The sequence below is a fragment of the Melanostigma gelatinosum genome (assembly GCF_949748355.1).
Source record: "Melanostigma gelatinosum genome assembly, chromosome: 1".
NCBI lineage: Eukaryota > Metazoa > Chordata > Actinopteri > Perciformes > Zoarcidae > Melanostigma > Melanostigma gelatinosum.
The window spans coordinates 1,930,760-1,950,888 of NC_136634.1; the positions used below are offsets into that span (position 1 = coordinate 1,930,760).

The 20,129-nt window shown below is 44.4% G+C and overlaps 1 protein-coding gene across 7 annotated transcripts in view; it reads left to right on the forward strand.

Annotated features, from left to right (window-relative positions):
* LOC306780234 (receptor-type tyrosine-protein phosphatase gamma-like) overlaps nucleotides 1-20,129 on the forward strand; it is a 60,592-nt gene that overhangs the window by 22,324 nt on the left and 18,139 nt on the right. For 5 of the 7 annotated variants that reach the window (XM_079272516.1, XM_079272517.1, XM_079272520.1 and 2 more), the window contains exons 2-11: nucleotides 434-496; nucleotides 3,224-3,403; nucleotides 6,320-6,471; nucleotides 6,936-7,031; nucleotides 9,653-9,719; nucleotides 10,795-10,952; nucleotides 13,493-13,643; nucleotides 16,405-16,589; nucleotides 16,980-17,106; nucleotides 20,083-20,123. In XM_079272516.1, coding sequence (XP_079128642.1) covers nucleotides 434-496; nucleotides 3,224-3,403; nucleotides 6,320-6,471; nucleotides 6,936-7,031; nucleotides 9,653-9,719; nucleotides 10,795-10,952; nucleotides 13,493-13,643; nucleotides 16,405-16,589; nucleotides 16,980-17,106; nucleotides 20,083-20,123 — 1,220 coding nt within the window. Of the gene's footprint in view, nucleotides 1-433; nucleotides 497-3,223; nucleotides 3,404-6,319; nucleotides 6,472-6,935; nucleotides 7,032-7,106; nucleotides 7,227-9,652; nucleotides 9,720-10,794; nucleotides 10,953-13,492; nucleotides 13,644-16,404; nucleotides 16,590-16,979; nucleotides 17,107-20,082; nucleotides 20,124-20,129 lie in introns of those variants that run through there. The other 2 variants (XM_079272522.1, XM_079272518.1) reach the window with 2 other exon arrangements.

Genomic DNA, 20,129 nt, shown 5'->3' on the forward strand with positions numbered 1-20,129 from the left:
GACATCGCTCTTGCTTGTTGGGCAGAAAAACGTCCGTAGTGTTTGTGAGTTTGCGCCGATTGCTCGTCACAATTTTGGTTGTTTGGCCCGTCTTGAATCTAAATATCCAAAACGTTACACGCCACACAGCTGTAATCTGTGGAGTTCATTTCAAGTGCTATATTGACTGAATGTTACCTTTATTTATAGAGACAAAGATTTCAGAAAAATGGCAAAATATTATCCTTTATTGACTTTGAGAGAACTATTCCCTCAGCAAGAAAGCTCTACAGAGACGATGTTGATTTGTTTCACCAGTAAACGGGTTCAAAAAACGTGTTTACAGGATTCAGCAGAGAAGTGACTTCAGATAAACCGACAGTATCCAGTTTAATCTGTCATTAATTCTCTCTCTGTCTCTGTCTCTCTCCCTCCCTCCCTCCCTCTCTCGCAGCTGCAGGATATGCATACAGGAATCAACGCAAGTTCTCAGAAGACATCGACTGGTCGTACGCAGGTGAGTCAGTTTATTTCTGAGAGAACTTCCTCAGCGTGTGAACCGGACTGGAATGTCGTCCGCAGGTTGGAGGTTTAGCTGCTGTGTTTGTGTTGATGCTCTTCTGAGTGACTCTGCTTATTTTGGATGAACAGTGAAAGGAAGACGCTAGAAGCTCTCTGGTATGTGCAGTATGTGGACCAGTCAGCTGCGTGCTAACTGAGCAGAGATAGAGATTCATGTCCGTCACACTTCCTGCTAACATGCAAGTGTCTGAGAGAAGAAGAGGGACAGGTTCATGAACATGCAAAGTGTGACAAATTTGAGAGATGATGTGAAATTTAATCTAATGTAGAAATATTTGTTGGTCTGAGCAAGGGTGGGTGTGTGTTTGCTCTCCACGGACATGCTAATATCCGTCCTGACCCAGAAGCCTGTCTGACCTGGTTCGGGGGCTCTAAACAGCCAATCAGAGCGAGGTCAGAGAGTCATGTGACCGCTGGCATACCTGCATAGCAAACACCAGCTGGCTGAAACAGCATGTCATTAGCACAGAAGACACTACAACACGTTATTAGCAGAGAAAACACTCCAACACGTTATTGGCACAGAAGAGGGGAAAAGCTGCAAACATCTGCACGAGGGATGTTTTCAGTTGAGTTCAAAAGATCTTAAAAATCTGATTATTTAAAAAGGTATTGTGGTTGTGTTCTCTGACGTCTGTCGTTAAATGAGTTGCAGTCAGATGGAGGATGATTATTGGTTTTGAATAACGTCGAAGCTGCTCTTATTATCTATGACTGTAGTCATAACCCATCATTAGACAACGTCCCTGCTTATTGCATTGTGGTGTAAAAACAGTGTCCGTACTTGCTGGGAACAGGTTCCGATAAGCAGATGATATAATCATCTGCAGCCTTTAACTACCAGGATGGAAAGAAATCCAGAGAAATCCAACTCTTTACTTTTCTCTTGATCCCGTCTGTTTGTTGTTGTGTGTCGCGCTCTGAGAAGTCTCGTTCCGACAAATAGAGTCCAGTGTGAAACGCACCAAAATCACCCGTTACGGTTTGGTCAGTTTTATGCACAAACACCAGCAACACGTAACACGCCGGCAGGAGGTTGAGGGAACCTTCTTCGTATTTTTGTGAGATCAGGCTGGAAAAAGAAGTCATTGCAGAGAACACAGAAGGTTTGAAAGGTCCCTTAATGTGCCGTATATTGAGCCGGGTAACATAAGAACACAGAGACGCTCCCAATCAAACCGCCTCTCTTAAATATGACTCTCGGCGACGTCGTCCACTGAGAGCAGATGTGAACAAATCCACATGCAGCGCGCTGCAGTCGCCTCCAGCAGGATATACGAGCAGCACGTCGCATGCTGCTCACATTAGTTTAGCAGTAAAAGTGAAACTAAGAGCTTGAGGCTGTAGATCAGATCGACAAGAATACGAGCTGATTAAATCAGTTTGGTCTGAAGTGCAGCTGACACACACACACACACACACACACACACACACACACACACACACACACACACAATGAATGACCTGTGAGGGTCTGATCGTTTGTATTCCTGGCTGTAACACTTTCCATACTGTATTTATGTAATCCGTCACGTCAGCGTGTTCTCTGTGTTTGAAAGCGAAGAGGAAACCTGAAGCTGAACTCTCTCTTTGAGCAGCAGTTCTCAGCTGCAGGCTGGATTTGGGAAACGTCCGACGTTGACCTCATGAGAGCTGCAAGAGAGAAAAAACCGTGAGAGCTGATATTGGAAGCCAGAGTGCAGCAGAGCAGCTGGAGGTTATTAGCTCGTTAGCTCGCCGCTAGCTCTCCCAGAGCAGCACACCTGTAAGCGGTGCCTGATGCTGTTTAGGCCCCGTCTACACATAAAACAGATCTTTTCCTCTGTTTTAAAATCAAATAGTTTGCACACGATCTTCGTTTTACCAAATATCTCCGTCCACACTAGAACGCTCCAAACGCTCGCCGGGCCAGTAGGTGGTGATTAAAGCTACGTCAGCGATACGTGAAATACCGGAGAAGAAGATTCTGAGCATGCTCAGTGAGCTTCTCTTTTCTTTGGCGGTGTGAATGAAATAGTAAACGACAAAGCAAAAGCTGAGGTGAACCCAAGAGCATTGGGCGAGTTTGTCCTGAGAGTGGTGCAGCAATGTTCAGTTTAAATGTAAAGTAGTCATTCGACCGAGCAGTGCTAACAAAACACAAACTATCCGGCAGTCCGCCATCTTTGTTTCTGTTTCAGACGCATGCTCATTACACAAAGCAGCAATGGGCATGACCAACTGGGGCGATGATGTCATTCCTGGTGAACACACATTTGTAATTTTTCACACACTTTCTTCACAGAGTGACGTGTGTGTGTGTGATTGTTGGGGGTTGCAAGAATTTCGGGACCTCAAAGGTCACAAAAGGTTAAGAAACTCATGACTATGTAGACAAAACGTCAGAGTGAACTATTTTGGCGGTTAGTGTGCAAGAACTTAAAGGACCATAATGATGTTTGTTTTGCATATTTGTCTGCAGTCGTGTTATTATGTGGTGACGCAGCTGTGAACCACTGACGGAAAGATTTTCTCCAACATTTAAAATTGTTCTTTTCACATTTATGTTGAACTTTTGTCTTCTGGAGTTGATTTCCTTGCTCGTTCTTCAGAAGCTACCTGAAAGCCTCTGATGTGGGAGCTTCATCTGAACACTTGTTTTGTTTTGTTGTCCGCCCTCCAGGAACCTTGAATCAGAACAACTGGGCCAAGAGGTTTCCGTCCTGCAGCAGCGCCAAGCAGTCTCCCATCGACATCGAGGAGAACCTGGCTCAGGTGAAGCCGCAGTACCAGAAGCTGGTGTTTGACGGCTGGGAGAGTCTGACCAGCGACAGGACGACCATCAAGAACGACGGCAAGACCGGTAAGACGGCAAGACCGGTAAGACGGCAAGACCGGTAAGACGCCAAGACCGGTAAGACGGCAAGACCGGTAAGACGGTAAGACGCCAAGACCGGTAAGACGCCAAGACCGGTAAGACGGCAAGACCGGTAAGACTGCAAGACCGGTAAGACTCCAAGACCGGTAAGACGCCAAGACCGGTAAGACGGTAAGACGCCAAGACCGGTAAGACGCCAAGACCGGTAAGACGCCAAGACCGGTAAGACGGCAAGACAAGGTAAGACGGCAAGACCGGTAAGACTCCAAGACCGGTAAGACGGCAAGACCGGTAAGACGGCAAGACCGGTAAGACGGCAAGACCGGTAAGACGGCAAGACCGGTAAGACGGCAAGACCGGTAAGACGGCAAGACCGGTAAGACTGGAAGACCAGCTGGTGGGAAGAGACGGCCGTGCTCGCTGCTCCCAAGAGCCCGTAGGACTGCTATTAATAATAATAATAATAATAATAATATAATTGATTTTATTAAAATAAAAGTAATCTTAGCACCGTATGTCATTTTATTAAATAAAGTGAAGGTAAAAATGAGTTTAAAGTGTATCATTATGCCACAGAGCCAGGAACATAAAGATAACTCTTTTAGTTCTCATTCCTTTGTGTTTGTTGAAGGCGTTGGCGGTCGTCTCTAACGCCGTTTCTTGCAAAGCAAGCATGCTTTGAGCGGACTTCCTCGCCCCCTCCTCCCCTAAAGAGACGCTTCCTCCCAGGTAGATACTGAGCGTCGGGGCCTCTTCTCTTCCAGCGGCGTCCCGTTGTAAAGGATACAGTTACCAGTTTCTCGTTTGACGGGATTGAGAGCCTTTTATATCTTTCCTGTCTCTAAGTGGTGTGACACACAATAGCCTACAGTGTGCATTCAAGGTGATTGTTCGGTGAAATCGTAGACGAGGACGGATCCCAAACTGAGGAGCCGCGTGCTTCTGAGCAACGGGGCTCTCGGGCAATAAGAAGCACTCTGTTGTGGTTGCTGTTCACCCGCCAGCTGCACCCAAGGCTTTTATTCAGGGAGATGTTTTGGTGGACGATCTGAGGTTTGAGTGGACTTAAACCTGTTTTTCTTATCTGCCCACAAATGGGCCTTTAGTGGAGGTTGAGCAGCGTACGCAGCCACGAAGGGAGGATTCAGGACGGATCAGTTCATGTACGGATCAGTTCATGCCTTCTGATGCAAGCGGGTCAAACACACTTTTCAACAGGAGCCAATCAGCAACAAGTTGAGTCAATATTTGCCCTGCCTCGAGAGACGGGGTTAATAGAAAACACAACAGAACAAAAGGAGATAAACACAGACAACAAAGAGGGCGTGAATGAGGCCAACCACGTCTACGCAGATCACAGCGCTGGAGAGAATAAAAACGACCAAAAGCAAACGCAGTGCTCAAAGCAACGCTGGCCAAAGCAACGCAGGCCAAAGCAACGCAGGCCAAAGCAACGCAGGCCAAAGCAACGCTGGCCAAAGCAACGCAGGCCAAAGCAACGCAGGCCAAAGCAACGCTGGCCAAAGCAACGCTGGCCAAAGCAACGCTGGCCAAAGCAACGCTGGCCAAAGCAACGCAGGCCAAAGCAACGCAGGCCAAAGCAACGCAGGCCAAAGCAACGCAGGCCAAAGCAACGCAGGCCAAAGCAACGCAGGCCAAAGCAACGCAGGCCAAAGCAACGCTGGCCAAAGCAACGCAGGCCAAAGCAACGCAGGCTAAAGCAACGCAGGCCAAAGCAACGCAGGCCAAAGCAACGCAGGCCAAAGCAACGCAGGCCAAAGCAACGCTGGCCAAAGCAACGCAGGCCAAAGCAACGCAGGCCAAAGCAACGCTGGCCAAAGCAACGCTGGCCAAAGCAACGCTGGCCAAAGCAACGCTGGCCAAAGCAACGCTGGCCAAAGCACAGGACAATGTGAAAAGGAGTCGTGGCCAAAACATATTACATGTGTAGTTTCTAGACCAGACAACTCCATCTGTCACAGAAACGTCACTTTTCTATCAATTTAACGACGCAACGCTACTGAACCTTTGACTTCGTTGTTTATCATAAAATATTCCTGTTGCTTATGCTCTTAAATTGAAATCTCATGAATTCAATGCTTTAGTACTTTAATACACTGGCCACTTAAAATATTATGAGTTCATGTGTAAGTCTGTAAATAAGTGTGAAGCTCGACTTTCTGGTAATGGGGGAGTGTGTGGGCTTGGGAACTAAAGGGTCACCGGTTCAAGTCCCCACACGGACCAAGTACGGAGCGTTGCCTCGTTGCTGGAGTCTAATATTAAGATGTAACAACAGAACGGACAGAGACGGTGAAATATCGGTTTCTGTGCCAAGAGGTTCAGATAATTTCACTCAAGTTGGAAGATCTAATGTTCAAACTAGGATGTGCTCAAACCACATTCTCTTTCATCTTTAATCTTTATTTTTTATTACGTTTAGCCTCCAGAGCTGGAGTGTTCAGCAGATCGATGTCTCTGCAGAGTTATCTGCGCTAAACAACAGTCACGTGTTCGTCTGTGTTTGGCGGTGGCTGAGATGTACATTATAATGCAGAAGATGAAAGGACCGAGTGATGCTCCGCCTTCATGAGACCGTCAAAGAGAGCTCGGACCCTCGAGGGGCCTTTGTCAGCTGAACAAAGACCGACCTGAAGAAGGTCCCCTCGTTGATTGCGTCAGTGTCCGAGGGTCTAGTAACGGTGTTGGTGGAGTGTTGTGTGGCCTACGAGCTCTCGTCTTTTGATCTTCTGCACATTTATAATCCATTATTTCAATTAGAGGTCAGGCCTTCAAAGCAGCGGACACATCTGATCTAGAAGTTTGTTCACAAACGATGATTTAATTCGATAAATACACAGTGTCACGCATTCATGTCTTCCCGTCCGTTCGTGTTTTCAGTGGCGGTCGATGTGGACGGAGAGTTCTACGTGAGCGGTGGCGGCTTGAGGTCAGAGGTCAAGGTGGGACGTATCACCTTCCACTGGGGGCGCTGCAACGCCTCCTCAGAGGGCTCCGAACACAGTCTGGATGGAGTCAAATACCCTCTGGAGGTGAGACGTCTTCTCGTATGTGGCATATATATATATATATATATATATATATATATAGACACATGTTTTATTTACTGTGTACATTACAGTCCTGTCTTCGTTACCTTTAGTTGTTCAGCTTTGTTGCTGCAACTAATGATTCTTTTTTGATTAGTTGTTGGTAAAATGTAAATCCGTGTTTCCCAAAGCCCAACAAGACGTCCTCAACACTTGTTGTCTTCTCTACAACTCAAAGATTATTTTCTTTCTCTCACAGAATGACTCACAGAATTCATACTAAGCCGTTAGTGTAAACAAGTTGACAACTGATCAGTCGATCGATTAATCTCAGCAGCTCTGCTGCTGTCCGTGTTTCAGCGGCGATGTTTCTGTGTAAGAACATGGAGGGAAATGCACAAAAAGACTCATTTGACAAGTTCTAGTAATATTCAGTGGACTCTTCATATTTCCGCTTCCTCCCACAGATGCAGATCTACTGTTATGAGGCGCGTCGCTTCGACTCTTTGGACGAGACCATCAAGGCCGGAGGAAGAGTCACAGCGCTCGCCGTGCTGTTCGAGGTGCGCTTGGCTTTACGGCCGGACGCTCGTGTTCCCTGAAGTCACTGAGACCAGATATGCAAATAACTCGATCAATCCGGCTTCAACGAGCAGCGGGAGAAGTTTGTGGTGGAAAGTAACCGTGTTGGTTAGTTCGGTCATTAGCTAAGAATGACCAAACTGTCAAACAGCTAATCGATGGCGACTTATTCCAAGGTTCATTTAATGTCATTTTATATCACAACAAAAATAAAGTAGTATTGATTTCTATTTTCTGTTAATAATCTGAATCTGCAGTCATTTATATTGTTTTTTAATAAATGTAGTCGAGTAAAAAGTACAATTAGCATCAAAATATACATAAATTACCTCAAATAAAAGTATTAATTATGCAGAATAACATGTATTTTATTGCTGAATGATAATAATTGATGCATTAATGTGTTCATCACTTTAATCTTGCATCTCATTTCAATGAATTTATTTATTCGTTGATTATATTTTGTTTTATTAATCTGAAGTAATTTACGTTGTTAAATAAACGAGTATTGGAGTAAAAAGTAGAATATTGGCTTCAGTGTGGAGTAGAAGTACAACATGTTGATAGTAAAGTACAAGCACTTGAAAACAGTCCATGAGTTGAGTTCTGTCGTGGGATGAGGTGGAGCTGCTAGCAGACGGCTCTCAGCGCTATTAGCGTCACTTTAACGCCGCGTTTTCAACACCTTCAGGATTTCTGTCCTCTGAATAACCTGCAGTTTGTTGCTTCAACAGAAAGTAAAATGCTTCTCAGCTTTCTGCTGAACGTTTTATTTTGCCCTGAAAGGTCAGCGTTCGCTCTGCTGTGTGGGCTTTACAGCGGTTGGCTCCGGGCTAACGGTTTGCATGAAGAACGCAGATCTTTTTTGAGTTGTTGCTCATTTCAGTAAATTGTCAGATTTCCAGCAGCTTCTCTGGGATTCGAACAGTTGGCAGGTTTGAAACACAGAATGACTTCATGGCTGACTTGTTGGATGTGGAAGAAGTGTGATTGAGGGAGTGAGTCTGTGTTTCAGCAGGAACACCTCGTGTGTTTGATTCGTACCTTGGCTGAGGATCGTTGCCGAGCGCTCGTCTGTGTTTCCGTGTTCGTTGTCAGAGTTCACACCGAGCATCGTGTGTTTCACGCAAACTCTCCGTGTTTTTGTTTCTGTGCAGTCGTGTTGCCTCCGGCCGGGTTGGCGTGTTGGAACTGACAGAGGCCATGTTTGAACAGAATAACGTCTGATGTGGAGCTGCAGGCTCTCTCTCTGTGTGTGTGTGTGTGTGTGTGTGTGTGTGTGTGTGTGTGTGTGTGTGTGTGTGTGTGTGTGTGTGTGTGTGTGTGTGTGTGTGTGTGTGTGTGTGTGTGTGTGTGTGTGTGTGTGTGTGTGTGTGTGTGTGTGTGTGTGTGTGTGTGTGTGTTGTGGAGGAGAGCAGGGTGGGAAACCTACCAAACTAAAAGCTGGTGAATCTTGTTTTTTTGTGCTCTGCCTCCAGACTGTTTTAACGGTGTTAAAGGGAGTCGGCTGCTTTGTTGGGTGAACGTTGTGTTGCCTGAACGTCCTGGTTTTGAATCTGGCCGAAAGTGGAAAACCGTCTTCACTTGATGAGCCTCAGTTGTCTTTACTTGAATATAAACATTTCCACATGAAGTGATAAGTAGCAGGTCAGATGGCAGACAGCTCCACATTTACCAGCTGCAACATTAAAGTGATGAACGCATTCATGCATCAATAATTATTGTTCAGTAATAGTTTTTGGTACATTAAGCATATCTTGATGCTAATTCTCTTTTTGACTTAATTAGGGAATACGACCCCTAAATGCAGCGTTGGTACGTCGGTCACTCCGTCACCTTGAACTGTTGAGCGCTTCCTCTCACTCCTCTCCGCTGAACGAAGGATCAAACGCTCAGAGAAGTCTCCGTGAATGGAGGCGGCATTCACCAACACACTGTATGAAAACATCTGTTTACAGACGTGCAGTATAATCCAGGTCTGATTCAGTTTAACGGATGTTTTGATGAAGGATAAACAGGACGGCAAGTCAAACCAAGAAGGAAATATTTACATTCAGGACCCTTTAGTGACTAATTCATTTCAAAGCATGTTTCCACCGCTGTATGTCTTCAACAGGACATTGAACATCTCTCAGTATCTTAAACCCGACTCCCTGTTGCTTCTCTTCATTCAGACTTTTCTCCGTGTTTTGATTCTTCCTTCAACGTGGAAAAAAACAACGATTCTCTCTTCCAGAGTTGGAGTTACGGGGAGAGGAGTTGATATTCAGATGGTAGTTCTGTGGGTGAACTTTCAGTAAACGTCAATGCTGGACAGCAGTGTTTCTACACGATGATGTACTTTTATCTCTAAAACATCTGAGTGACGGCTAAATGAATACAATGAGCTGCAGTTATGGAGAAATACTTGAAATCAGTAAACGTATCAGATCAATAGTTCAGCGTCTGGTTCTCCAAAAGATAAAAGTAGAGATCCACATTTGACCAAACCGATGGAAACATTGACGGTTTGACTCTATGAAACATTGTTTTACATGATGAATGACGGCACGACTTTAAAAAGAGTCACTACGAGATCATCATGTTGGTTTTCTCTTCTCAGACGAGCGTCGACGACAACGCGAACTATGCCGCCATCATGGACGCCATCAACAGCGTGAGCAGATACGGTACGTTGCCGTTCTTCTTCTGTCCCCTCTCTCGCTCGCTCTTTGTCTCTCTCGTTGTCTTCGTCTCTCTCTCTCTCGCTCTCTCTCTCTCTCGCTCCCTCTCTCTCTCTCTCTTTCTCTCTTTCTCTCTCTTTGTCTCGCTCTCTCGCTCTCTCTCGCGCTCTCTCTCGCTCTCGCTCTCTCTCTCTCTCTTTGTCTCGCTCTCTCTCGCTCGCTCCCTCGCTCCCTCTCTGTCTCTCTCCCTCTCTGTCTCTCCCTCGCTCCCTCGCTCTCGCTCTCTCTCTCTCTCTCTCTCTCTCTCTCGCTCCCTCTCTCTCTCTCTCGCTCTCTCTCTCTTTCTCTTTCTTTGTCTCGCTCTCTCGCTCTCTCTCTCTCTCTTTGTCTCGCTCTCTCTCGCTCGCTCCCTCGCTCCCTCTCTGTCTCTCTCCCTCTCTGTCTCTCCCTCGCTCCCTCTCTGTCTCTCTCCCTCTCTGTCTCTCCCTCGCTCCCTCTCTGTCTCTCTCCCTCTCTGTCTCTCCCTCGCTCCCTCACTCTCGCTCTCTCTCGCTCTCTCTCTCTCTCTTTCTCTCTCTTTGTCTCGCTCTCTCGCTCTCTCTCTTTCTTTGTCTCGCTCTCTCGCTCTCTCTCTCTCTCTTTGTCTCGCTCTCTCTCGCTCGCTCCCTCTCGCTCGCTCCCTCTCTGTCTCTCTCTCTCTCTCTCTCTCGCTCCCTCTCTCTCTCTCTTTCTCTCTCCCTCCCTCTCTCTCTCGCTCTCTCTCTCGCCCTCTCTCTCTCTCTCTCTCGCTCTCTCTCTCTCTCTCTCTCTCTCTCTCTCTCTCTCTGTCTCTCTCTCTCTCTCGCTCCCTCTCTCGCTCTCTCGCTCTCTCTCTGTCTCTCTCTCTCTCTCTCTCTCTCTCTCTCTCTCTCTCGCTCTCTCTCGCTCTCTCGCTCCCTCTCTCGCTCTCTCGCTCTCTCTCTGTCTCTCTCTCTCGCTCTCTCGCTCTCTCTCTGTCTCTCTCTCTCTCTCTCTCTCGCTCTCTCTCTCCCTCTCTCTCCCCCCTCCTCTGCTCATTCAAGCTGTCCCGTCTGCCGTGCAGGAAAGAGCGCCACGGTTCTGCCCTTCGCCCCTCGAGGCCTCCTGCCGACCTCCACGGAGAAGTTCTTCGTCTACAACGGCTCGCTGACCACGCCGCCCTGCAGCGAGACCATCGAGTGGATCGTCTTCAAGAGCACGGTGGCCGTCTCCGACCCGCAGGTGAGGGCTGCAGCACCAGTGTTCACAAAGAGGCAAACGCCGATTTCACTTTTAATCCACAAACTATGAAGTAGAAATGAACAGGTCTGTTCTGATTGGACTACATGAGAACAAAGGTTTTATAGTCTGGAGTCACGAACGAGTCGGCTAAATGTTGAGGTTGAGGTCCTCTACGTGTTGCTACTTTTTGTGATTTCCAGGGTCGATGCACGTCCAACACTCTGGTTTAGTGTCTTTGAGCATCAGCGTGGTCCTTTGAGAACCAGACGTCGGCTTTAGAGCGTTTTCTGTTCCGCATAACATACAAGTGGCACAATTACAGAACATTTCCGTAAACAACCTTTTAGAAAACGTGTTCAAGGAGCTGAAAGGAGGGGGGGGGGGTGTGTGCGTGTGCGTGTGCGTGTGCGTGTCAGTCAGCTTAAATACCGTAAAGATCTTTTGTCAGCCAATATTTGTTTGATGTGATGACTGCTTCTGCATGGCTATCAATCACTCACTCGGCCTGGGGCAGTCACACACACACACACACACACACACACACACACACACACGTATAGATGCACAAACGTGTGAAAGCACACACACAAAAGCTTTTCAACATAAAGGTTCTAGTGTGACGCCTCCTGAGGATCAGACGTCATCTTCCTTCAGACCCTTTCAGTCTTTCACTCATTGACTCTTAACACACAACTGTCATAAGACAGGAGGCCTCACACACACACACACACACACACACACACACACACCTTTATAGCCTTTTATACCTTAAAGCTAAATGTGTTTTTAAAAGTTCTTTGCTTGTCGTCTTAAAGCCAAACCTGACAAAGCATCAATTCAGACTTCTTACAGATTGTCATGATTCTGTAGTTCGTTTCATCATTTTATCTGTTTACTGCATCTAATTAAAGCTTTTTTTTGGGTTGATTCAGTAAAATGTTTTTTTACAATATTTTAAACAAAAATTCTGGCCAGATCTCACACATTGCACCTTTTTAAATATTGTTGCTGATCAAATCAATAATTGATCCATCAAAGAAGGCGAGCTGGTCATCAGCGTCGAGGCGATGTTGGCGGCTCTCTCCCGATGCGCGCAGGCTGCTGCAGGTCTTCCGAGGATTCCCACGTGTCTCCAAACCTCCGTGACGAGTCTCGGCCGGTCTTCATTCCAGCGCCGGTCGAGCTGCCAGAGTTTAATTCTTTAAAGTCACGACACTAACGACCACAAATGCTCTCAAAGGGCTGCGAGCCGTGAGTCAGACGAGCCGGAGCGTTGTGTAACCAGAGGCACGTGACTCACCTGAGCAGGTACGAAGGGTTAACGGGATTCACTTCCACACCGCGCAGAGGACTGCAGCTGTGGATCATTTACACTTTGTCTTCACGCTGCAGCAGTTTAGAGTTCTTCATTTGTCTGCTTCTGTCCGATAAACAGAGTTTAAATAATCTTCACACATTTATGTTTGGATGGTTTTCTCGGTTCATGATTAAAAATATAAAGTTAAATCACAAAACTGATTGTATGAGTGCTGGAAATGATTAGACTCCCTCGTTAGTCGATTTACAGAATTTATTTTGACACTTTTGATGTTTAATAATTGCTTTATTTATTTATCAATGAAAAACTCCAGACATTTAACAACCCCAGACATTTAATAACTCCAGACATTTAACAACTCCAGACATTTAACAACTCCAGACATTTAACAACTCCAGACATTTAACAACTCCAGACATTTAACAACTCCAGACATTTAACAACTCCAGACATTTAACAACTCCAGACATTTAACAACTCCAGACATTTAACAACTCCAGACATTTAACAACTCCAGACATTTAATAACTCCAGACATTTAACAACTCCAGACATTTAACAACTCCAGACATTTAATAACTCCAGACATTTAACAACTCCAGACATTTAACAACTCCAGACATTTAACAACTCCAGACATTTAACAACTCCAGACATTTAACAACTCAAGACATTTAAAAACTCCAGACATTTAACAACTCCAGACATTTAACAACTCCAGACATTTAACAACTCCAGACATTTAACAACTCCAGACATTTAACAACTCCAGACATTTAACAACTCCAGACATTTAACAACTCCAGACATTTAACAACTCCAGACATTTAATAACCCCAGACATTTAACAACTCCAGACATTTAACAACTCCAGACATTTAATAACCCCAGACATTTAATAACCCCAGACATTTAACAACCCCAGACATTTAACAACTCCAGACATTTAACAACTCCAGACATTTAACAACTCCAGACATTTAACAACCCCAGACATTTAATAACTCCAGACATTTAACAACTCCAGACATTTAACAACTCCAGACATTTAACAACTCCAGACATTTAACAACTCCAGACATTTAACAACTCCAGACATTTAACAACTCCAGACATTTAACAACTCCAGACATTTAACAACTCCTCTGGTCCGCTCTGACTCAGCGCTGTTATTCGCTGGAGGACGCTGCTGACGCGGCTTCTCTGTTGTTGTGTGTTGCAGCTGGAGATGTTCTGCGATGTGATGACGATGCAGCAGGCCGGATACGTGATGCTGATGGACTACCTGCAGAACAACTACAGGGAGCAGCAGCAGCAGTTCGTGGGTCAGGTGTTCTCCTCCTACACCGGCACCGAGGAGGTGCTCACGCCAGGTATCCGACACGTCCGACGCTCCTCCCGTCGTTCATGTCACAGGCTGCAGGTGACAGGTTGTCATGCCGTCGTGGGGCAGCTGAAAGCAGGGCCTGTTTATATAAACTCACCCTGTTCAGGGTCACTTCCACCTTCAGCTTCGCTGGAAGAAACAACCAAATGTTGTTATCGTCTTGATAAAATACAGTTTGAGTATCCCTGAATGCATCATGATGATGTCAGTTTGTCCGTCACAATCTGGGTATTTTGGAAGTGACTCCAGAGGGAGGAGCTGAGTACGGTTCATGTTACAGTTAAAAACACTGAAAGGGTCAAAGTCGTTAGACAACAACACGGACGACTCCCAGACCAAACAACGCCGTGATAGACCTGTCAATCACTGTAAGCCCCGCCCTAAAGCATCCCCTGCTTTATGGTCTGTGTGACTCTAAATGGACCATAATGTACTAAATGAACATCATGCTGTGTTGAAGAAGACTTGAAACTAGAGATTGAGACATAAACTCATGTTTACAATGTTTACTGAGGTAATAAATCAAGAGAGAAGTAGAGTCATTTTCTATAGACTTCTATACAACCAGAGGAGTCGCCCCCTGGTGGACACTTGGCTTCACGTGACCCGGAGGTTGCCTCCTGGTGTAACTTAGTGTTGTTTTAAAGGGGGAAAGTGTTTCCAGGTGTTGGAGAGTAACACGTTAAAATGAGTCGTATAAAGCCTTCAGTGTCCCCAGACGGAGCTGTGAAGTCTGATAAATGTCCTCAAGTGATGTCACTTGAGTCGGTGGCGGTTGGGTCTGAAAACTACAAGTTTACAAATCAACTGAATGTGTGGAGTTAGAAGTGAGACATCTGTAGCTGATCGTCTCTGCTGCATTAGCCGCTAACTAGCACAACATACCGGAACCTCAGACCCAACTGTTGGTGGTCACGCTGCATTCTGGGTAATGTAGGCTCTACTTCTTGACACGGAAGATGAATGTTTGGAATATAAAAGGATATCTCTGATTCTTCAGCATAGATTTTAATCCTTTTTGTTTTAAACTGACCATCGTGAGTCTGACAGTGATGAGTGTGATAAATGTGCGGAGTACTCCTTTAATTGATCAAACATCTAAACGGGTATCGTTACGCTTCGTTACGTTTTCGATGCAGTTACACTCAGATGTCACTGTTTATGTTCTATATGAACGTATTTATTCCCCAGATATCATCTTGACTGAACAGCAACAGGTCTATTAAGCAGTAAATAAAAGTCTAATTGAGGCTTGTTAAACCTTCTCTGTTGCCAGATTCCTGATTAAATATTCCTGATTAAATACAGATAATATTAGTCCAGCTGATTTTGACCGTCACTTGATGTGACGGTGATGTTTTTAGCTCGGTTTACTCTTCAGCACTGATGAAGTGATGAAGTGCCTCATTGGTGTCAGAGATATCAGGTTGGTAGATTTGAAGGTGAATAAGCGGCTGTGAGGCGTAAACATGTGTTCACCGTCTCACTCCGCCCTCTAGTGGTGGAAGCTGGACGGTTTTCACTCACTGGTGGTATTTTCCTTTTGCGTGTCAGTAAACTGATTGTATCGCCGCTACAGCCGCTCACTTTGAAGCCTCAGAGGAAGCAAAGGTCAGAGGTCAGTGAGAGCAGAGGTTTAGGCTCAGCTCGGAGCCGTTAGAGCAGGAAGTGTGTCACTGTTTGTCCAGAGCCTCAACCCTCCTCTTCTGTTGTCATCCGTCCTCGGCCCCTTTTTAATCTGAGTTAATCCGGACCTCTGTGTCTGTGGTCGGCATTATCTCTGCTCCTCTAATCTCCACTCTGACCCAGAAGCCCCGTGTGCCGGAGACTCTTAGATAACGAGCGCAGGAGCAACTTCAGGAAGCCACAAAGACCCCGATCTCCCCTCTAAATCAACGTGTAGTCATACAAGTTATTACTTATTCTGTATTTGGATCTGCTACTGTCTTAAAGTGTCTCAAAAAATAATTCTAATTGTATCAATACAGATTAAAATAAAAAGCAAATTAATGGTACAATTTAAACACAGAAAAAGCATAATAGGAACTTACAGTTTTTATTATTATTTATTACTATTTAGAAGCTTTTGACACATTTGACCAATCACCAGCCTGCGTTCAGTTGTACCAGCTGGAGTGTTGCGTCAGGATCAGGATGGATCTGGAGATCCAACCCTCTGAAGTGTTTCACCATGAGGTCATAGTGAATATTGATTACGGGTTATGAAGAATCTGTGCGATCCATGTCCTCCATGCAAGAGCAGCATCTGTAGCACTTTACCCACGCTTTCTTTAGTGCTTATGAGGTTGGAAATAAAAGATTATTTCCTGCTTGAAATATTCAATGCATCGTTTTTATTATTTTATCGTGTTTACATACAATTTGAAGAAAAAAAACAGAAAACTACTGTAAAACAAATATATATATATTTATATATTTTTTTAAAGGGGGAAAGTGTTTCCAGGTGTTGGAGAGTAACACGTTAAAAGAAAGTCGTAGAAAGCCTCGAGTGTCCCCAGACGGAGCTGTGAAGTCTGATAAATGTCCTCAAGTGATGTCACTTGAGTCGGCAGCGGTTGGGTCTGAAAACTACAATATATATATTTTTATATATATATATATATATATATAAATATATATATATATATTTTTTTTTACGGTGCAGGATTTGCACAAAAATATATTTAGAGGTATTTCCTGAGCCTTTAAAAAAAAAATTTGATTTGAAATAAGTTGTCTTCTGTCAGTGTGCAGTTCGGAGCCGGAGAACATCCAGGCGGTGCCCCACAAGCTCAGCAGCCTGCTGGTGACGTGGGAGCGGCCCCGGGCGGTGTACGACTCCAGCATCGAGAAATACTCCGTCACCTACCGACCGGCCAACATGGAGAACTCCGCCCCCTCTACGTACCTGACCGACGGAGACCAGGACGTGGTGAGAGGGACCGGCCACACGTTCATGGTCACCAATAACAATTTCCTCAAAGTAGTTTGTGATGCATTTTACATCCAAAGCCATAAATCGACCTCCTCTATCTGCTGACACCAAGCTGATCGCTGAAGATCTACAAAGCATTTATTGTAGACTATCCGTTTTTTTGTATTACAAGTTCTGTGAAAATTCATTTTTAAATATGCAAATGAGGCATTAACATGGTAATGTGTGTCTCCACTGCGTTACCACATCACAGTAACGTGCGTCCGTACGATGCTCGTAGAAAAGGACTGAAGCCGACTGTCTTGAAGGAGACCAACCTGAGACTGATGGCGTGATTGGGAATGATTGGTTCTTTTCAGCTGATGTCTTTCCTCCTCTCTCCACCAGGGGGCGATACTGGACGGCCTGCTGGCCAACACCAGCTACGTGGTCCAGGTGGTGGCGGTGTGCACCAACGGTCTGTACGGACGTTTGAGCGACCTGCTGACGCTCGCCATGCCCATCGACGACCCCGGTAAGAGCGGCCGTGCCCGAGGCCGAGCGTAGAGTTCGGCAGACGAGCTGCACAGATATTTCTCTGCACGCACTTTTTCTTTTTACGTAAAGTTGAAATACGGAAAATGAGTTCTCTGGCTTCTTCGAGCAGAGAAGTTACGACTTTTAAAAATGAAAGCGTAGAGGAAGACTAAATCTGTGGAAGCCCATTACAGACGGGAAAGAACCAAAAAAAACTGACAAAAATAAAGATTTAGTGTAAACCATTGTGAGATAGTACGTCACACTTCTGCTGTTTTAAGTCATAATTCAGATTTAGTGTCTCAAAATAATATTTCAAAAGTATTTTTAAGTATTTCAAAACTTTAATTTAATCATAATGTGGTATTATTTTCCTCATACTTATGCCTTACCATCTAATAAATGTTTAAAAAAGTTTACTTCTCATAATCTCAGTCCAAATCTTTAGAATCTCATCATTTTGATTGATAATAGTTTAATTGTGCTTTTAAATGACAAATAGTTGTTTTTAAATCAGGATTTTGACTTCACAATTCAGTTTGAGTATTGTAGTTATTAATTCAGACTTATTTCTACTCATTTCACTCCGAATCGTTCTTATTCAGTGATGGGCTTCCATACTAATCAAAGAGTAATGCGAGATAAAAGCTTTTAACTTCACACGTATTGACAATCTTTAGCACAAAGACTGGAATGACATGAGGCTACAGGTAATATAGAATATATATATTTGTATATACATAACAAAAATGATTTAATATATAAAAAAAAAAAATGCACTGACTCGACTTTCAGGAGAAATAGTAAAATTCACTTCTTCCAGCTTTACTTGACTGGCCACATTGCTTTTCTTTTAGAAACATTTCCGTCCTCCCTCTGACGTCTTTTTGGGGGTTTCTTCCTCTTTATCTCCCCTCTTCACTCCGGGGCATTTATTTCATGTTTTGTGAGGATTTAAACACACACACACACACACACACACACACACACACACACACACACACACACACACACACACACACACACACACACACACACACACACACACACACACACACACACACACACACACACACACACACACACACACACACACACACACACACACACACACACACACACACACACACACACACACACACACACACACACACACACACACACACACACACACACACACACACACACACACACACACACACACACACACACACACACACACACACACACACACACACACACACACACACACACACACACACACACACACACACACACACACACACACACACACACACACACAGCTCTTGTTGTTTAATTTGTCTTTTTCTATGTGTCAAAACTGTTTCACAACTTCTCTGTGTACTCTCTGAATGTGCTTTCTCTATATTTCTATATTCTGAGATGAACAAATAACATGCTTGTTTGGGGGCCATCTTTGTTTTCTTTCCGTGGCGTCCGTTCCTTCTGCCTCTCGCAGTGAGACCAGTGTGATGGCGTTATGTGTGCTGCAGCATTTTGTGTAACATGGAATCGAGTTTGTATTTTCAACTGAACTTTATGTTGAATAAACGAATATGTGTTGTGACAAAGAAAACCAAATACCCGGCATCCTGTTTCAGTGTCAGCTTGCATGAATGGGTGATATTCTGCAACATCTCGTAGGTTTCACGTGAGTTTTCTGCGACACCATTGTTTGTGCCGTGCTAAGCTAACGTTGCGTTGCCATCTTAGCTGCACCTAGAAATGGTGCAACTGTTGCCATGAACTCCACAAACGTCTGTTTCTATTTAAAGCGGTCGTGAAGATACGTTAGCTCAGTGCTACAGCAGCTAGCTCGACGAAGATGTAAGAGACCTCACAAACTAAGATTCAGGAAACAAGCGTTTTGTTCCAACTCAAATCATGATGTCATATATTATATATGAATCCATCAAATATCTATTTCAAATATGAAATGTCAGTTCACCATTTACTGGAGCCCAAAGATTTATTTAAAATGTCCAACTCATTTTGAAAGTTAATGAAAGAAATATCAGTGGCACATCTTTTAAATAAAAATAAAGGAAATCACAGATTTTAAATTTATTTTTGAAGCTGTAACATTTAAAAAATGTAGATATTTGGTGTTTTCTTTTGATAATTGACTGAAACTTTGATCAACGAATGACTGAATGAACGAACATCGTGAACACTACATCATGTTCTGTCTTTAACCGTCAAACGTACCTCGACCAGATCTTCCCATCGATACATTGAAGTTCATTTTTCAGCCATTTACGTCCTTTCATTTCAAACCCTTCATTAAAGTTGTAAAACCTCACCTCATGCTTCACAAACCAGTTTGTTCTGGTCTCCATGATGTGTGTCTCAGACAGGTAAGAGCCACCCCCCCCCCCCCCCCCCCCATCTGCTTTTACAAGGAGGATGAAACAGAAAACAATGATTCATAAAAAGCTTTTTCTTCAAGCTTTTCTGTTTTTTTGTGTCTTTGGGGGAATCCAATGCATGAACGTCTGAATGTCTGTGACGTGTTGCATGCGTATTGTGTTTATTATGAAGCCAACATACTGCTTGAAGTGAAGTGAACAACCTTCCCCTCTTTTCCATTTTCTCCCACTTTTTATTTCACACGTTTACGTCCATCACGATCATTTCGTTGGCCAGATCATTATTTTGGGAGTAAACAAAACAGAGTAAATTCCATCGTGTAAGAAAGCGATGGTCCCTGTGTTTCCTTCTCCTCTCCGTGATGTTCCGTCACACTGTTTCACCCGTTGTGTCTTTTTTTACATTTTCAAACTCAGAAAATGAACACCAACATAAACACAAATCACAGAAATTGAAAGATCAAAGTAGCGTTTCGAGTTGAATTGTGAATTCCATGAGTTTGACATTTCCTAAGAATTATTTTCGTCTTTGTTGTGATTCGATTTTGTGTAACTAAGAATGTAACCTGTGCCTGTTTTTGCAGAAAATGCACTGGATCTAGATCCAGATGACTTTGACGACGAGGTAAGA